The 16,020-nt window shown below is 40.9% G+C and overlaps 1 protein-coding gene across 1 annotated transcript in view; it reads left to right on the plus strand.

Annotated features, from left to right (window-relative positions):
* Positions 1 to 16,020, plus strand: part of dpm1 (dolichyl-phosphate mannosyltransferase subunit 1, catalytic) — a 47,565-nt gene that overhangs the window by 19,281 nt on the left and 12,264 nt on the right. The window contains exons 2-5 of the mRNA XM_055652470.1: positions 7,448 to 7,547; positions 13,405 to 13,438; positions 15,143 to 15,219; positions 15,311 to 15,336. Of these exons, the coding sequence (XP_055508445.1) occupies positions 7,448 to 7,547; positions 13,405 to 13,438; positions 15,143 to 15,219; positions 15,311 to 15,336 (237 nt within the window). The remainder of the gene's footprint in view (positions 1 to 7,447; positions 7,548 to 13,404; positions 13,439 to 15,142; positions 15,220 to 15,310; positions 15,337 to 16,020) is intronic.

A 16,020-nucleotide genomic window follows, 5' to 3' on the forward strand; every position in this document is an offset into this window, starting at 1 on the left:
GAAACACTATCAGACTTTATCAATAAGAAGAGAAACGGTCAACGTTTCAGGTCAAAGACCCTTTGTCAGCATAAATCAGAGTTTTGACGAAGATCTCATAACTGAAAAGTTGACTATTTTGCTTCCCACAGATGTGGCCTGACCTGCTAAGTGTTTCCAGCATTTAAAGAAAATACATTTACTTTCTTAATCTGGCATTTCTGGCAAAAGACTGTTAAATATAATATTATAATAATGTATTAAATAAATATTTCATTTTACTTTTCAAATTCACTGAATTTGTCTTTGATAAATTATTGGTTTATTTTCAACTACCCTGTCTGCAAGATGTACTTTGTTTTAACAAGTCATTTGGCTGCTTCCCAACAAGCATGTTTTAGCAAGAATCTAGTAGATCAGTCAATTGTAGGAGCACTATTTGTTATGTTGCTAATACGTCCTAAAACCTTACCTTAGAAACGGGTACACCCCAATAAAAGGGAATTACCCGAGGAATTTGAAGAGCAACTTTGTCTATGTTAAAGCAAATATATCAGCATTAACATAAACATTGTTTTCAGACAAGATCTATATACTGCAGTTTTGCTGCCTGTGTTTGCTGGAATTTGAAGTATGGCACAAAGCTTAAAACAATATTCTTTATGAAAATTGGCTGATGCATTTCCTTTATTGGCTGTATGTTCTTCTGCCAAACTTTATACTCTTTTCATCAAAAGTGAGCTACACAGGAATGGGAATGTATAATTGCGGGCACACAAAAGACTGCAGGGAAAAACCAATGTCAGCCACATAGAGCATCAAACTATAAATTTGACTGCAATTAGTCTGTTTCCACCAGGAATATTATTGTAATGCTACCCTTTTCTTAAAATAAAATACTATGTTCTGGTCTAATAAAAGTTACTGATACGCATTATACTTTATTTAATATACAGGCTATTGCCAGTTAAAGAATTGATTAAGTTCAAAAAAATTCATCGATATGAAAAATTCCAAAGGCAGGATATACAGTGAACCCTTATCTTTCACCAGGGTTACCACTTGCTGTGGATGGTAAGAAATGTAGTCAGAAGCTAGTCAATCACCTCCCAGTAAGGTTGCAGTAAATCAACGTCAACAGTGGTTGTTTTGACAAGCTAAAACTTGAAAGCCAATGCATACAAGTCCATTCGCTCAATGGTTATTATTGCCAGATGGATGTGTGCAGATGCTCAATAGAGTTATTTCCCCCTCATTCTAAATATCACAGACTGCTAAATAGCATTTTAATTTAAACCCTTTGTAGCTATGAATGTTCACTGGCTGAGGGAGACCTGTACCTTTCGGTACAACATCTTTGAAGTGTATAATTTTGCACAAGGGAACTTTGATTGCCACTTTTCATTGTTAGAGTCATTAACCAAAACTGAACCACCAGCCGAGTAACTGGAGCTCGGTGTAACTGTTTGTGCAAATCACACGCAGTGGCCATTTAGTTTGTGTTTCAGTGAGGTAGAACTGTGATTATTTCCTGTTAAATTCCTTCCCGCCCTTGAAACTGGACTGAGCATTTACAACTATTATTCAAGTGTACTTAATATTTTCCCATCATCACACACACACTCAGTGACATTTTCAATGTGCAATGTTTATTTCCACTATTACTGGCATGAGGGACCTTCAATGAATATTCACAGCTGAACCAGGATATTATGTTACTTTGTTGTTTTAAAAAGGATACTCCTCTGAAACCGAGACATTGATCCATGCCTTCAGCACTCTCAAAAGCTGTTTGCAGACTGTGCAAACGGCCTCCAGAATCTTCATAATGTACTACAGTTGGAACAAGTGCTTTTCCAGCAAAATAAAATTTGGGGAGCCTCAGTAGTAACACCACAGGCACCAATCTATCACTATAGGCATTGCTATGGTAATAGTTGGCCAGGTAGAGTGATTCAGGGATGTGAGGCAGGAGGCAAAGGCACATTTATTTCCAAAATGTACACACAGCCCCTCTCCAATGTCTCTATCTGTATCCATCCTTGTGTCCCCTTCTATTCCTCCTCCCCCCCTCCCCCCACTATGTCTTACTGCTCTCCCCTTTCCCTTCTCGTGGAGTGAAAGAGGCAACCTCTGCTGATACCCTGCAATTATAAATAAGAGGCTTGTTGCACATGTAAGATGTGACAGAAACATCTTTGTAGTAATCTCGTAGTGCAGCTGTAATGAGTATTATTGATCAAATCAAATTGGTTGTAATATTCACTATAACTATTTGTTAGTGAACGTACCTGGCAGATTATGAATGGCAACAGATGTAGATGGTGTTTGGGGCTTGATGGCCCCTCAGTTCATCATTCTCGGTGTGGATCACAACCTCACACCGACATTGATCTTTGGAGGGCTCCCTCCCTTGTCGATGGTGTCTTCCTCATTGTCTTTACAGGAATGAAGGAGATGAGTAAATATTTCATTTCATTTTCATCATTGAGGAAGGTTATGTTGTGTAGGAATTAAAGAGGGGCTAGAATATCAACATAGAGTTGAAAGTTGGAGTTTGGTATAGGGAGAGGAGGTGAGTGTAAGTGTGTAAGTGGAATAGTAGGAGATTGGAGAGTTGAGGATAATAGATTGAGAGTTTGTTAGAAGAAAGCAAAGATTGGGAATCAACATCTCTTTCTCGGGTTGGCAGGCTGTGACTAGTGGCGTACTGTGGGGCTTAGTGCTTCGGCTCCAATTATTCACTACTTGTATTGATGATTTGACTGAGGGGATCAAATATCATATTTCCAAAATCCCCAAGACCTGGAGAAATAAGAAATAAATTTCATAAGTTAATATACTTTTATCCGACGTTTTTTGAGAAAACAGTCCCAGTTTGTCCAACCTCTCCTTATATTTGTCTTGCTGCATCCTTGTAATTGAACACCTCACTGCCGCACACCCCCTTTGCATATAGGAACTTGCTCTTGGCCTCCATTCTTACACCACCACCTGGGTATACATCCGGTTGAACAAACGAACTCTGTTCCTCCGTACCGTTTTGCCCATCATTGTGTGTTCCTGATGTGTGGCTCTTCTGGCGAATATGTCTCTGAGGGATTAGACTAGAGTGTCAAATGTCTGCAGATGTGCCAATTAGGCGAGGTCCACTCAGGAAGTTCGAGGGTCCCTTTTCAGTGTGTGATCATGGATGCTATTTCACTACATTTGTAAGGGGGGCAATTGCATTTCAGTACTAAAGACTATGATCAACAAATAAAGCTGTAATCTAAGTTCTAGACAACTTTGTCCAAGGAGAAATTGGAAAAATTGAAGACAGTTAACGCAAGGCAGGAATGGCGATGTCTTGGCAAGAAAGCTTGCAAACTGAGCCAGAAAACGAAGGACCTAAAATTAGGAGAAATGCCATAGCAGAAACTTTTATTTTTAAATTGAATGATGTTTGAATTTCAGTGTGTGTTCATTATTTATTCGTTTCTTGATGATTCGTTATGTTAAATAATAATGTGGCAGAAATAAAAATCTGAATTCAAAATCAAGTTCCAGGTATTGAGATGGGATTCATTGAATATACTTGCTTATACTTTCTACTTGGAAGAAGTCTGGGATTTAATTCATTGGAGCAGAGAGAGAGAGGTAAAAACAAACAGGTAAAAATCAGACACATAGTGCTGGAGTAACTCAGCGAGTCAGGCAGCATCCTGGAGTACCTGGATATGTGATGTTTCGGGTTGGGATTCTTCTTCAGAAGAAGGGTCCCAGCCCGATACGACCCACTGAGTTACTCCAGCACTTTGTGTCTTTTTATTGTAAAACTGCTGTTCTTTGTTTCTAGAGGTAACAATCAGTCTACAGTGCGGCCAGAGGCATGATTGGGAGTTTGGGACATGTTGGTGCAGGAAGCAATTGATAATTGAGCGGTAATAAGTTTGGCTTAGGAAGGTGTTGATGGGAGATAGGGTGTAGTTGGTAATGTTTGGGAGTTGGCAGTCTGTGTGAGTCAGTCTGAGAAATGTCCGTGCGGACCAGTGGCATATGCAATTGGAGGGCAGTGAGTTTTATTTTGACATGGCATTGGGTAGTCTGAGAATGTAGCTAACAAGGAAATCTGGAGACTGAGAGCAACCACAAGAAATCTACTCCAAGGAGAATCCACCTGGAAGACATTCAGTGCCTTAGATACCCCTGCAACAGGCAAGGTCAAGCCCTCTCAAACTAACGTTCCTGATAAGGCTTTCTCTAATCTCTGGAGAAGGCTTACTTCAAAATGAATGGTTTGCACAGTTTGCAGGCGTCATATGCAAACAATCATTTTTGACATGTGGCACCAAAACATGGATTGCATGCCACTTGATCTTGCTGTGCATCAGTCTCCTTGTTCAGGTACGTCAAGCACATCGGAAACCCAAAGCAATTTTCTAGAATTGCACTACCGGTAGAATGCAAGGGAATATTGTACATTACTTTGAACTACTGTATTTTATGTTATAATTAAAACATTTGTAAATAATACAGGATTTAACATGCTAGAATATTGAAAACAGATGCTCAACATGGGAATTTGGTTTCAGTATCACTGAATAGTGTTTGGATTTTAACGATGGTTCTAACTAAAATGTTTTAGAAGGAACAGCAGATGCCGGAAAATCGAAGGTAGTCAAAAATGCTGGAGAAACTCAGGAGAGGCAGCATCTATGGAGCGAAGGAAATGGGCAACGTTTCGGGTCGGACCCTTCTTCAGACTGATGTGAGGGTGGGGGGATGGGAAGAAGAAAGGAAGAGGCGCAGCCAGAGGGCTGAGGGAGAGCTGAGAAGGGGAAGAGAAAGCAGGGACTACCTGAAATTAAAGAAGTCAATGTTCATACCGCTGGGGTGTAAACTGCCCAAGCGAAATATGAGGTGCTGCTCCTCCAATTTACAGTGGTCCTCACTCGGGCCATGGAGTAAAGATTGGATTTTGGATGGTGGCCTGGTGCTCGTCTGTGGGGTCATGGTTGGCGCGTGACCTCAGCTATGTAGAGATCAGCGCACCAGTTCTAACTAAATAGTCAGCAGAATTTCAAAGTTAAGGAGATTGAAAGGAAGTGAAGCTACGTTAGTAAAGATGATGGGCTAGAAGTTCATTGTGTAATGCAGAACTCAATCTAAAATTGGTTGCATGATGCAATTGGATTATTTATGTGCAGTTCACACATATTTGGAAATTTGTATCATTTATGACAAGCATGGGAATAAGGGACGCTTCAGAAGTGAATTATTCTTGTAAAATTTATTTTTTGCATTTGCAGTTTGCAAATGGCATGTTGTAGGAAGTCTAGTTTAAGAATAAGTGGTTACTCTTTCAATACAGAGACATGGATGAATTTCTTTGGAAAGTCATGAAAGTGAAATTCTCTATCACAGCGCTACATCTTTGAAGGTGTTCAGAGCTAAGAAATATTTTTAGATTGACTGAAAGAAACAGCATGGTAACATGCCCTTCTGCCCAATGAGTCCAAGCTAACTGTCAATTATCTATTCACACTAGTCCTATGTGAGGAGCAACCTATACCCAGCCACTGACACCCTCCTCCGCCTAGCGGAGTTGGTCCTCACCCTCAACAACTTTACGTTTGACTCCTCCCATTTCCTCCACAAGGCGTAGCTATGGGCACACGCATGGGCCCCAGCTACGCCTGCCTCTTTGTCGGGTACGTTGAACAATCCTTGTTCAATACGTACCAGGGCCCCATCCCCGACCTCTACCTCCGTTACATTGACGACTGCTTTGGAGCCACCTCCTGCACCCACACACAACTGACTGACTTCATCCACTTCACCACCAACTTCCATCCGGCACTCCAATACACCTGGACCATTTCCGACACTTCCCTAACATTCCTTGACCTCACCATCTCCATCGCAGGGGACAGACTTCTGACCGACATACACTGCAAACCAACTGACTCACATGGCTATCTGGATTACACGTCTTCCCACCCTGCCCCCTGTAAAGACTCCATCCCCTACTCCCATTTCCTCCGCCTACGCCGCATCTGCTCCCAGGATGAGATATTCCACACCAGGGCATCGGAAATGTCCTCGTTCTTCAGGGAACGGGGATTCCCCTCCGCCACCATAGATGAGGCTTGCACCAGGGTCTCATCCATACCCCGCAACACTGCTCTCTCTCCCCATCCCCGCACTCGCAACAAGGGCAGAGTCCCCCTAGTCCTCACCTTTCACCCCACCAGCCGGCAAATACAACAAATAATCCTCCGCCATTTCCGCCACCTCCAACGTGACCCCACCACTCGCCACATCTTCCCATCTCCCCCTATGTCTGCCTTCCGCAAAGACCGCTCCCTCCGCAACTCCCTTGTCAATTCTTCCCTTCCCTCCCGTACCACCCCCGCCCCGGGCACTTTCCGTTGCAACCGCAAGAAATGCAACACCTGTCCCTTCACCTCCCCCCTCGACTCCATTCAAGGACCCAAGCAGTCGTTCCAGGTGCGACAAAGGTTCACCTGTATCTCCTCCAACCTCATCTACTGCATCCACTGCTCTAGATGTCAGCTGATTTACATCGGGGAGACTAAGCGGAGGTTGGGCGATCGTTTCGCCGAACACCTCCGCTCAGTCCGCAATAACCTACCTGAACTCCCGGTGGCTCAGCACTTCAACTCCCACTCCCATTCCCAATCCGACCTCTCTGTCCTGGGTCCATTGCCAGAGTGAGCAACACCGGAAATTGGAGGAACAGCACCTCATATTCCGCCTGGGTTGCTTGCGTCCAGATGGCATGAACGTTGAATTCTCCCAGTTTTGCTAGCCCTTGCTGTCTCCTCCCCTTCCTTCACCCTCGAGCTGTCTCCTCCCATCCCCCCGCCCTCGGGTTCCTCCTCCTCCCTTTTTCCTTCCTTCTCCACCCCACCCCCCATCAGTCTGAAGAAAGGTTTTGGCCCGAAACGTCGCCTATTTCCTTCGCTCCATAGATGCTGCTGCCCCCGCTGAGTTTCTCCAGCATTTTTGTGTACCTCCTAGTCCTATGTTATCCCACTTTCTCATCCACCCCCAAAACACTAAGGGCAATTTACAGTGGCCAATTAACATGTAACATAACGGGACCCTTATTCGGAGTAGCAGTCTGAAGAAGCATCCCGACCCGAAAAGCAAGATTCCAGCATCTGCAATGCGGTTGCTTGTGTCTTCTTTGGTACAATACTTCTGCTTTACTTGGCCCAGTTACATTTTATTTACATCTTTATAAAAGTGACTTATTGGGATTTTCTGCTGCAGTTGTTGCAGTCTGGCTGAAAAGGTTGCAATGGTTTCCCTATTCATAATGTTTTTAAAATTCGAATTGTAACTTGATAAGCACTGATTGAAAAGATTTTCTTTCCCTGGCTGGATGGTAGGTTGAATTTATTTGCCATAAAGGTAGTGCACAGAACAGTGATTTTTTTTGTGTGTGCTTTTTTTGCAGTGGATTTGACTATGAAATTATAGTAATTGATGATGGAAGTCCTGATGGAACACTTGAGGTTGCTAAGCAGTTGGAACAGATTTATGGATCTGATAAAATTGTGAGTATTTGGATAGCAGTGAACAATCCTTGCATTTCTGGGACCTTTTGAATGCAAGGTAAATTTAAACTGGGATCTGACGGTTCTCTAAAGTTTGTAAGAAACTGTGACCAAAGTCGCAAGAACAGAACACCCTATGATTTGGCATTGACAGGCTGCACCACATAGATGGATGATAAGGATATCCCTTTTCGGAAATAGAAATGTTATATTGTGACCGTAATGCCAGAAGAATCTAAGGAATGCAACAAGGCCACTTAGCCCCTCGAGGTCATCAATCCACTGTAGTTACATCTGGTGTTTTTATGGTGCTGCAGTTCGTCCCTCTCTGCAATTGTATCTGATTCAAACCCAAAGCACAGCTCTCTTCACAAGTCTGCTCTGGATTTGGGCAATAATTTTATAACCAAAATATGAAAAATACTCATTTAAAATTATTTTCTGTTTCATTATTCACTGGACAAAATCATAGCCTCTTCCTTTTGTTAATTTAATTGGTGTGTTCTTAAATAAATTCTTACATTCTCTTATACAATCTGGAATTACCTTAAATAATCTGTTTTTCTTTATTGTGCTGATGGAACACTAATGTAAAAGTGCTCTTGAAGGTGACCTTTTCTTATTTTATATCACTACAATCAGAAGGCCATTGCTTTATTATTTCAAATTTATTAAGTCTCGGAGACCATGCATTTTGGTTAAGTGAGCTAACTTTTCAGAGGTTATTCAGTGTTTCCAGTTGCCTGCCATCTTAATTCTCCACTGACTTATCTGCCGATGGCTTCCTGCACTGCTATAACAGTGTATGCTTGAGGAGCAGCACTTCCTTCCATCTGGGCATCATGTGGCCTTCCAGACTCATTATTGAATACTGCAACTTCAGGTTATTGTCTCACTGATTCAGAACTGGCCATTTCTGCTGAAACTTTCCATCTGTGACATTGGCTCAGTTTTTCTGAGTTGCGAAAGCTGTTTCTTTCACCCTTTCACCCACAAAGACTTGAGAAGATGAAAAGTAAAATTTGCAGGCCTTGTGGAAGGAGGGTGCAGATAATACAATCAATACAATACAATCAGTTTTATTCGTCACATTGCACATAAAGTGCAAGTGAAATGAATTTGCCAGCAGCGGTACAATAATAAAGAACACCCAAAACACACTAAAAATACACTAAACATTTTTACCATACATATATATATATAGCATATATAGCATACCGAGTGTAACAGAAAACAATGGATTAAGGGAGAAGGGGACTAAAAATAACACTTGCGATGAATCGAATGTATGAGTGTTTGACTTGGAACAGGTGGAGAAAGCTGCATCTGGAACTGTCTTTTCAACATGTCCATAAGACATAGGAGCAGTATTAGGTCATTCGGCCCATTGAGTCTACTCCACCATTCGATCAAGGCAGATTTATTTTTCCCTCATAACCCCATTCTCCTAACTTGTCCCTGTAACCTTTGACACCCTTTCTAATCAAGAACCTATCAATCTCCGCTTTAAAAATACCAAATGACTTGGCCTCCATAGCCACCTGTGGCAATGAATTCCACGGATTCACCACCCTCTGAATGGTGTGATTTGAATACAGGATTTCAGCTTGCGTGATCCTTTGGCAGCTGCTTTGTAAAGAAAACACACACATCCTCCATTATTACATTAATGGGAGGGCTACATTAATTTTATTTCTTAAGCTGCTTCTAGCATTGTCAGCCCTTGGTAGCAATTAGCCTGATTCTGATGGTTTGCTTTACAGGTGGAGCCTTGGTCTGTCGTATATTGGCATCTCGACAGTAGAAAAATAATATTTTCTGCCATTACTTGAATCCCTTCTGAACATTTAAAATCTTACTAGACCAAGGGGGACCAGTTGGGTCCCATCCCCTCAATGCGGTGGGGGGGGTGGCCTGTGGCGTCACATATACACACACACACACACACACACACACACACACACACACACACACACACACACACACACACACACACACACCCCACACACACGACACTAACCACCCCACACACGATATTGGAGAGAGGGGGGGAGAGAGAGAGGGGGAGAGAGGAGGAGGGGGTAGAGGGGGAGGGATAGGGGAAGAAGGGTGGGGGATGGGGGAGAGAGGAGAGGCAGGGGAGAGGAGAAGTGGGGGAAAAGGGGGAAGGACGAGAAGAGAGGAGGGACGAGGAGAGGAGGGGGACGAGAGGAGAGGAGGGGGAGAGGAGGACAGGGGGAGGAGGGACGGGGGGGAGGAGGAGGGGGGGGGAGGAGGGGGGGAGGAGGAAGGGAGCGGGGCGGGGGCGGGCGTCAACCAAAGGGCTGCGAGTTCAGCGGCTTCAATCCAGAGCCTGGCGGGGGGTGGGAGGGATCGTCAGAGGGGAGGGCTGGATCCCGAACGCAATACTCCCTCGCTCCACGCTGGCGGCTCCTGGCTCCAGGCTCCGAGTATGGGGGGGACATCACTCGCAGAGAGTGGAACACAGTGCAGGCCTCACAAAGCAGATCCATTGTGACATCATCAACGAAAGAGCCAGTTTATTTTTAACGCTATTTCAGATTTGTGAACATTTTCATAAATAACTCGAGAAATAAAGGAGGCAATTTTCAGGTATGGCGATTTTGGACTCCAGGGGGTAAATCGTTATCGGAAAATGTTACCGGTAGTAGTACGTCTTTTTTTTTCGCCACGATGTCCACACACACACACACACACACACACACACACACACACACACACACACACACACACACACACACACACACACACACACACACACACACACACACACACACACACACACACACACACACACACACACACACACACACACACACACACACACACACACACACACACACCCCCCCCCCCCCCCCCCACCCCCACACTTAGCCCCCAACTCCCAGAGGGGGGTAGGGGTAGAGAGAGAGGGGGCAGAGACAACCCCAATAATGGGGGAGGAGGAGAAGGGAGAGGTGGGTGGTGAGGGGTGGTGACATCACTCGCAGCACGAGCAGGACAATCGCAGCGCGAGCGGACGGCAGGCAGGCAGATACATTGTGACATCATCAGCGAAAGCACCAGTTTATTTGCTAAGTTTTATGGGATTTGTGAAAATTTTCATAAATGACGAGAAATAAGGGACAAAATCTACATATTGGGGTAAATCTACCCCAATATGTAAAAATGTTACCGTTGGAGCGTCATTTTTTCGAGAAGATGTGACAACACACAAACAAATAAAGACACACACACACCCATCCAAGATTAGAGTTTTATAGTTATAAGGATACTAGACCAAGTGGGACCCGTTGGGTGTCCCGTCCCCTCAATGCGAATAAATACACACACACACACACACACACACACACACACACACACACACACACACACACACACACACACACACACACACACACACACACACACACACACACACACACACACACACACACATCAAAGATCAGAGTTCTATGGTTATATAGGTATGGATGGATGATATAATCTAAGTAATGACTGATTTTGTATTGAAGAACTGTACACAACTTCTGAATAGCATGTACTCGAGCAATCCCCAGTTTAAAAGTCATTTTGACTAATTTTGGAGAGAGAAGAAATGTCCTTTGCCACTACTTTATCCTTTTTATATTGGTGTGTTTGGAAATTGGAATGTAATACCGAAACCTCCTGGTTTAAATTAAATTATTGGATCTTTCAATATTCATTCTTCTCTTTCCCACAAAGATAAAAACTAAAAAGCATTTTTATTTTCATATTAGATATTGGTTTTTACCCCAGCATAACTAATATTAATAATAGTTTACTGATTTCATAAGAAGACATAACAAGAGGGCCTTTACTGCCAAAAAGTAGCCAAATACTGTACAGAATTAGAACTACATGGAATAAATCCATCTGTAATCCATGCTTCCAATTAATGTTCTCCTTGGAAATCACTCGCATACAAACGAGATGCACCCGTGCTTTTTGGAATGATTCCTGTAATACCAAAAAATTAATTTAAACATCTCTTAAGTAAATTTGGTATCCAATTGTGTCTGAACAAACATACATGAATAAGAGTAGCACGTAACTTTTCACTTTTGTCTGCACTTCAATTCAATATTTTGAACTATATTTGCAGTTGTCCAAGTAAAATAAATCTCTTGTAACATATTATCATTAAACAGCTTTTCTGAATTTAATCCCCTTACTCCCCCACAATAGAATGGGCATTTTTTGATCAATAAAGGTGCTTGTTTAATTTACTATTGTACTACACCGAAGTATAATTAAAACTTCCCTCCAACGTTATGAGTGTTTTCGTTCCTCAGCCTCTGTACTGGCTGGTTTCTTTCCCCAATGCTTTCAGCCTGTCTGAATTCACTTTATGGCAGCTATTCTAAGATACTGCCCTCCTATCCTGTTTCTCCTCAAAACTGAAAGGCTTCATCACAAGCAACATCCTGGTGAATTTCCTTTGCATTCTTTCCAGTGCAATCACATCCTTCCTATTGTATTACGAGTCAATACATTTTACGGAATGCCAGATGTGGCCTAACTAATATTTTATAAACATATTATAACTTCTCTGCTCTTATATTCTATGTTCCGGCTATTGCTGGTAGGTATCCCGGTAAATGTGCCGAAATCTTCAGGAATCGTTGGACAAATATACCAAGGTCCCTCTGTTCTTCAATACTCCCTCAGGCTCTACCTTTCATTGTGTAGGTCTTTGATACCCGTCACAACCCTCATTGTTTTTCCACTGATTCCATCCATCTACCTGCCTAAAGTGAAAGTTTGCACGTTGGTGTCATGCTGGATTCCAAGACGAACTTTGTCATCGTCATTTCAACATTTGTAACATCTTTTGATTCTGTGTCAGCTCAACTGCTACTGAAATCTAATTAACATCGGACTTGACTTTTCCAGCGAACTTTTGGCTGACCTTCCTCTTGCTCCTTTTGCTAAACCAAAATTCTGCTGCTTATGTTCGTAGCTACCGTATTTGCTATAGTAATGCCAAGTGCTATTTAGTTGGCATCCAGCTAAGTAACACATCACTGTTAAAATTTGCACCCTTTTATTCAAAACCCTACATTTTCTCATTGTTCTTTATTGTTATAATTTCACTGAGATAGACACACAATGGCATTTTTATTTTTCATTATTTTGTGCCTAACTTCGATTTAACCAGCATCAGCAGTTCTTTCCTACACATTAAGTCACTGAGGTAACTTCGCACTTCCAATTTTGACATTTGCATGCCATCATTATGTAAATGTTCTGTTTCTTAATCGGAAACTTAAAGTTGTATTTCAACTTTATGAAACAAAATTTTGTAGTAATACTAAATACTGAGGTATTAGGTAAAGAAGGGAAGCTGACATTGTCTTTCCAAAGATTTGTTATGAACTCTTTACAGATAACCACATAGTAAAAAGATGAACATGGAAGCGCCTTCTTATAGTGTGCAGGGAGATTAATTTCATAGAACAGTGATGTATAATGTAAGAATATTTATTAATCCACGTGATATGTATGGATATCATTTAGTTTTCTATCTTAAAGGAAAGATTTGACCACTGTTGAAATGTTGACTTATTGCTAACTTTATTTCTAAATCTTTTCAGTGAATTCTATTGCAAAAAATGCCACCTTTTTCTCTGAGCGACAACTGACACATTCAAAGTAATGCCACAAAAGATCTTTGGGAAAAGCACAAAGTTGCCTTCAACTTCCCAGTATTTTCAGCAGAATGAGCTCTGTAGAAACTGTCCTACTGTAAAATATGCCTCACAATTAGAATTTTGGAAGCTGTTGCTTAAGTTATTGTTCACTGTTTTCACAGGTACTCCGACCACGAGCAAAGAAGCTGGGATTAGGTAAGAGCTATGAATGCATGCAAGCTATTTTAAGTGGCAATTTGTGTTTTAAGTTTTGGAAATGATCTGTGTTGAAAACATTTATTGAAAATGAAACGTTTTGTTTACTATTTTGGCACTCTAAATATCACGACCATTTCTAATGCTCAGAATCTGTCTGCACTCTGAATCAGTTTAGGCAGAACCTCTTGTTATTTTCATGTCAGGCAGTGTGGTGTATCTTTTGGATTTTCGAACTACCTGTCCAAAAACGAGACAAATAATCTGGAGAACTGATGCTTTATTTATTTTTTTTGGAAGTTAAGCTTTTTTCTGGAGTCTTGCATGGAATCTTAACTGTCCTCTGGAGTAGCCTAGCAACATAATCACAAACAAATAAAAAGTGAAGCTATTCAGAGTCGCACCTTGTAATTTTTTATGCGATTCTCAATAGCTACATAACCTCTCCAAATTAATAATATATTATATCATGTGTCTTTCCTTAATACTGTGTAGAATATATTAGCCTGGAACATTAGTACAGTACATCCTAATGCATCTACAACAGGGACACAGTATTGAGTGTCAAACACCATTTAAGAAATCTTTTGTTGAAAAATTATTTGTGCAGAATCAAGGACTTGGGCAGAACTGACTGATTATTGCACATTTTTGCCACTGAAAATATGTTGCCCAATGCTCTTTTCTGAGGTTGTGAAACTGGGCTAGGGGTTGGGCAACCCCAAGCATTAATTGTGTTATGTCTATAGAGGGGGAAGAACATTGCTGGCATTGCCAACAGTAAGATCATGCTAGAAGTAATTTGAACGTATGTCACCAAGATGAGCTTAGAAGACAGAAATCAAGATGCTGCATAGAATTCATCATCCGTTTAACATGCTTTTTCCATTAGAATTTCTAGTTCAGCAGACCAAATCTGATCGAGAGGACAAAACACAAACTATTGCAACAGTGGCACAGTTGATAAAGCTACTGCCTCACAGCGACAGAGTCCTGGGTTCTATCCCAACCTTGGTCGCTGTCTGTGTAGAATTTGCACGTTGTTCCTATAACTTTGTGGGTTTCCTCTGGATGCTCTGGTTTCCTGCCACATCCCAAAAACGTGCAGGTTTGTAGGTTAATTAGCCTAAGTAAATTGTCCCTAGAGTGTAGGGAATGGATGGGAAAGTGGCATAACATGGATCTGGTGTGAACAGATGTTCAATGGTCGGCGAGGACTAGGTGGGCCAAAGGGTCTGTTTCCATGCTGCATCTCTAAACAACCTATCTTTCTCATTAAGTAATTGCTTTCTCTTATTAATAATATGCATTCATTTAGTTTATTGCATGATTCATCTTCAAAGACTTCATTAAGTGATGTTAAGAAAAACTATAGATTACAGTGGTGCTCTACAGTTCAATGGGAGAACAAAGGTATTTTGCGAGTTGACATCAAAATGATCCTAGGAATGTTGGCTAAATATTGGTTTGATGTTTCCCTAACAAAATTCTTAAATTGTAAAATGCTCTCTTACATTTCTCTAATTACATAAATATAAATATCACAATATATTTTGTTTTCGTGACCGATGCTGTAAAGCTAGTTGAAAATCTGGTTTTTGCACTAAACTGAGTACTTTTGAGTACTTTACTTATAAAGATGCCAATGAAAGTCAACAAATAATTTTTGCTGAATGTAATATCTGTGATTGGTTTTTATTCTAGGAACAGCATATATTCATGGAATGCAACATGCCACTGGTAACTTTGTTGTAATAATGGATGCAGATCTTTCACATCATGTAAGTTTATTTACAATTTTTTTTTATATTGATATTTTTATATATATATATGATGTACTTATCGAACTAAACTTTTTATCTTTAATTTCAGCCAAAGTTTATCCTTGAGTTCATAAAGTAAGTATTTTTTTGTTTTTTGTGTACGTTTGTGTGTGTGTATATATATATATTTATATATATATATATATATATTCTTATAACAAATGTAAAGCACTTTGGCCAACGTGAGTTGTTTTTTAAATGTGATATATAAATAAATGTGACTTGACTTGACTTGTGTGTGTGTGTGTGTGTATATGTATATGTGGACCTAACCTGGGGTAGTGTCCAGAAGCTAGCTCAGAACAGACAGGAGTGGAGGACCTTCGATGCTGCCCTACATGCCAGGAAGCATAATAGGCAGTAACTAAGTGTATATATATTATATATATATATCTGTGTGTGTGTGTGTGTATGTATGTATATATATATATGTATGTATATATATATATATATATACACGCACACACACGCACAAATATATGTGTATATACACGCACGCACTGTTATGTTCCCTCGTTTATTATATTGTTTACTGTGTACTATGTTTACATATTTTGTTGTGCTGCTGCAAATAAAAATGTAATTGTTCTATCTGGGACATATGACAGTAAAACAACCTTGACTTGACTATTTTCCTTATGTTTCCAGATATTACTTATCCTTATTGCCTGTTGCATAATTGATATATCCTCAAAAATTGGTCATTGGGCAAAGCATAATAGACAATTTGTTTTCATTATGGTATCAGTCTTTTCTTTA

The sequence above is a fragment of the Leucoraja erinacea genome, chromosome 21, assembly GCF_028641065.1.
Source record: "Leucoraja erinacea ecotype New England chromosome 21, Leri_hhj_1, whole genome shotgun sequence".
NCBI lineage: Eukaryota > Metazoa > Chordata > Chondrichthyes > Rajiformes > Rajidae > Leucoraja > Leucoraja erinaceus.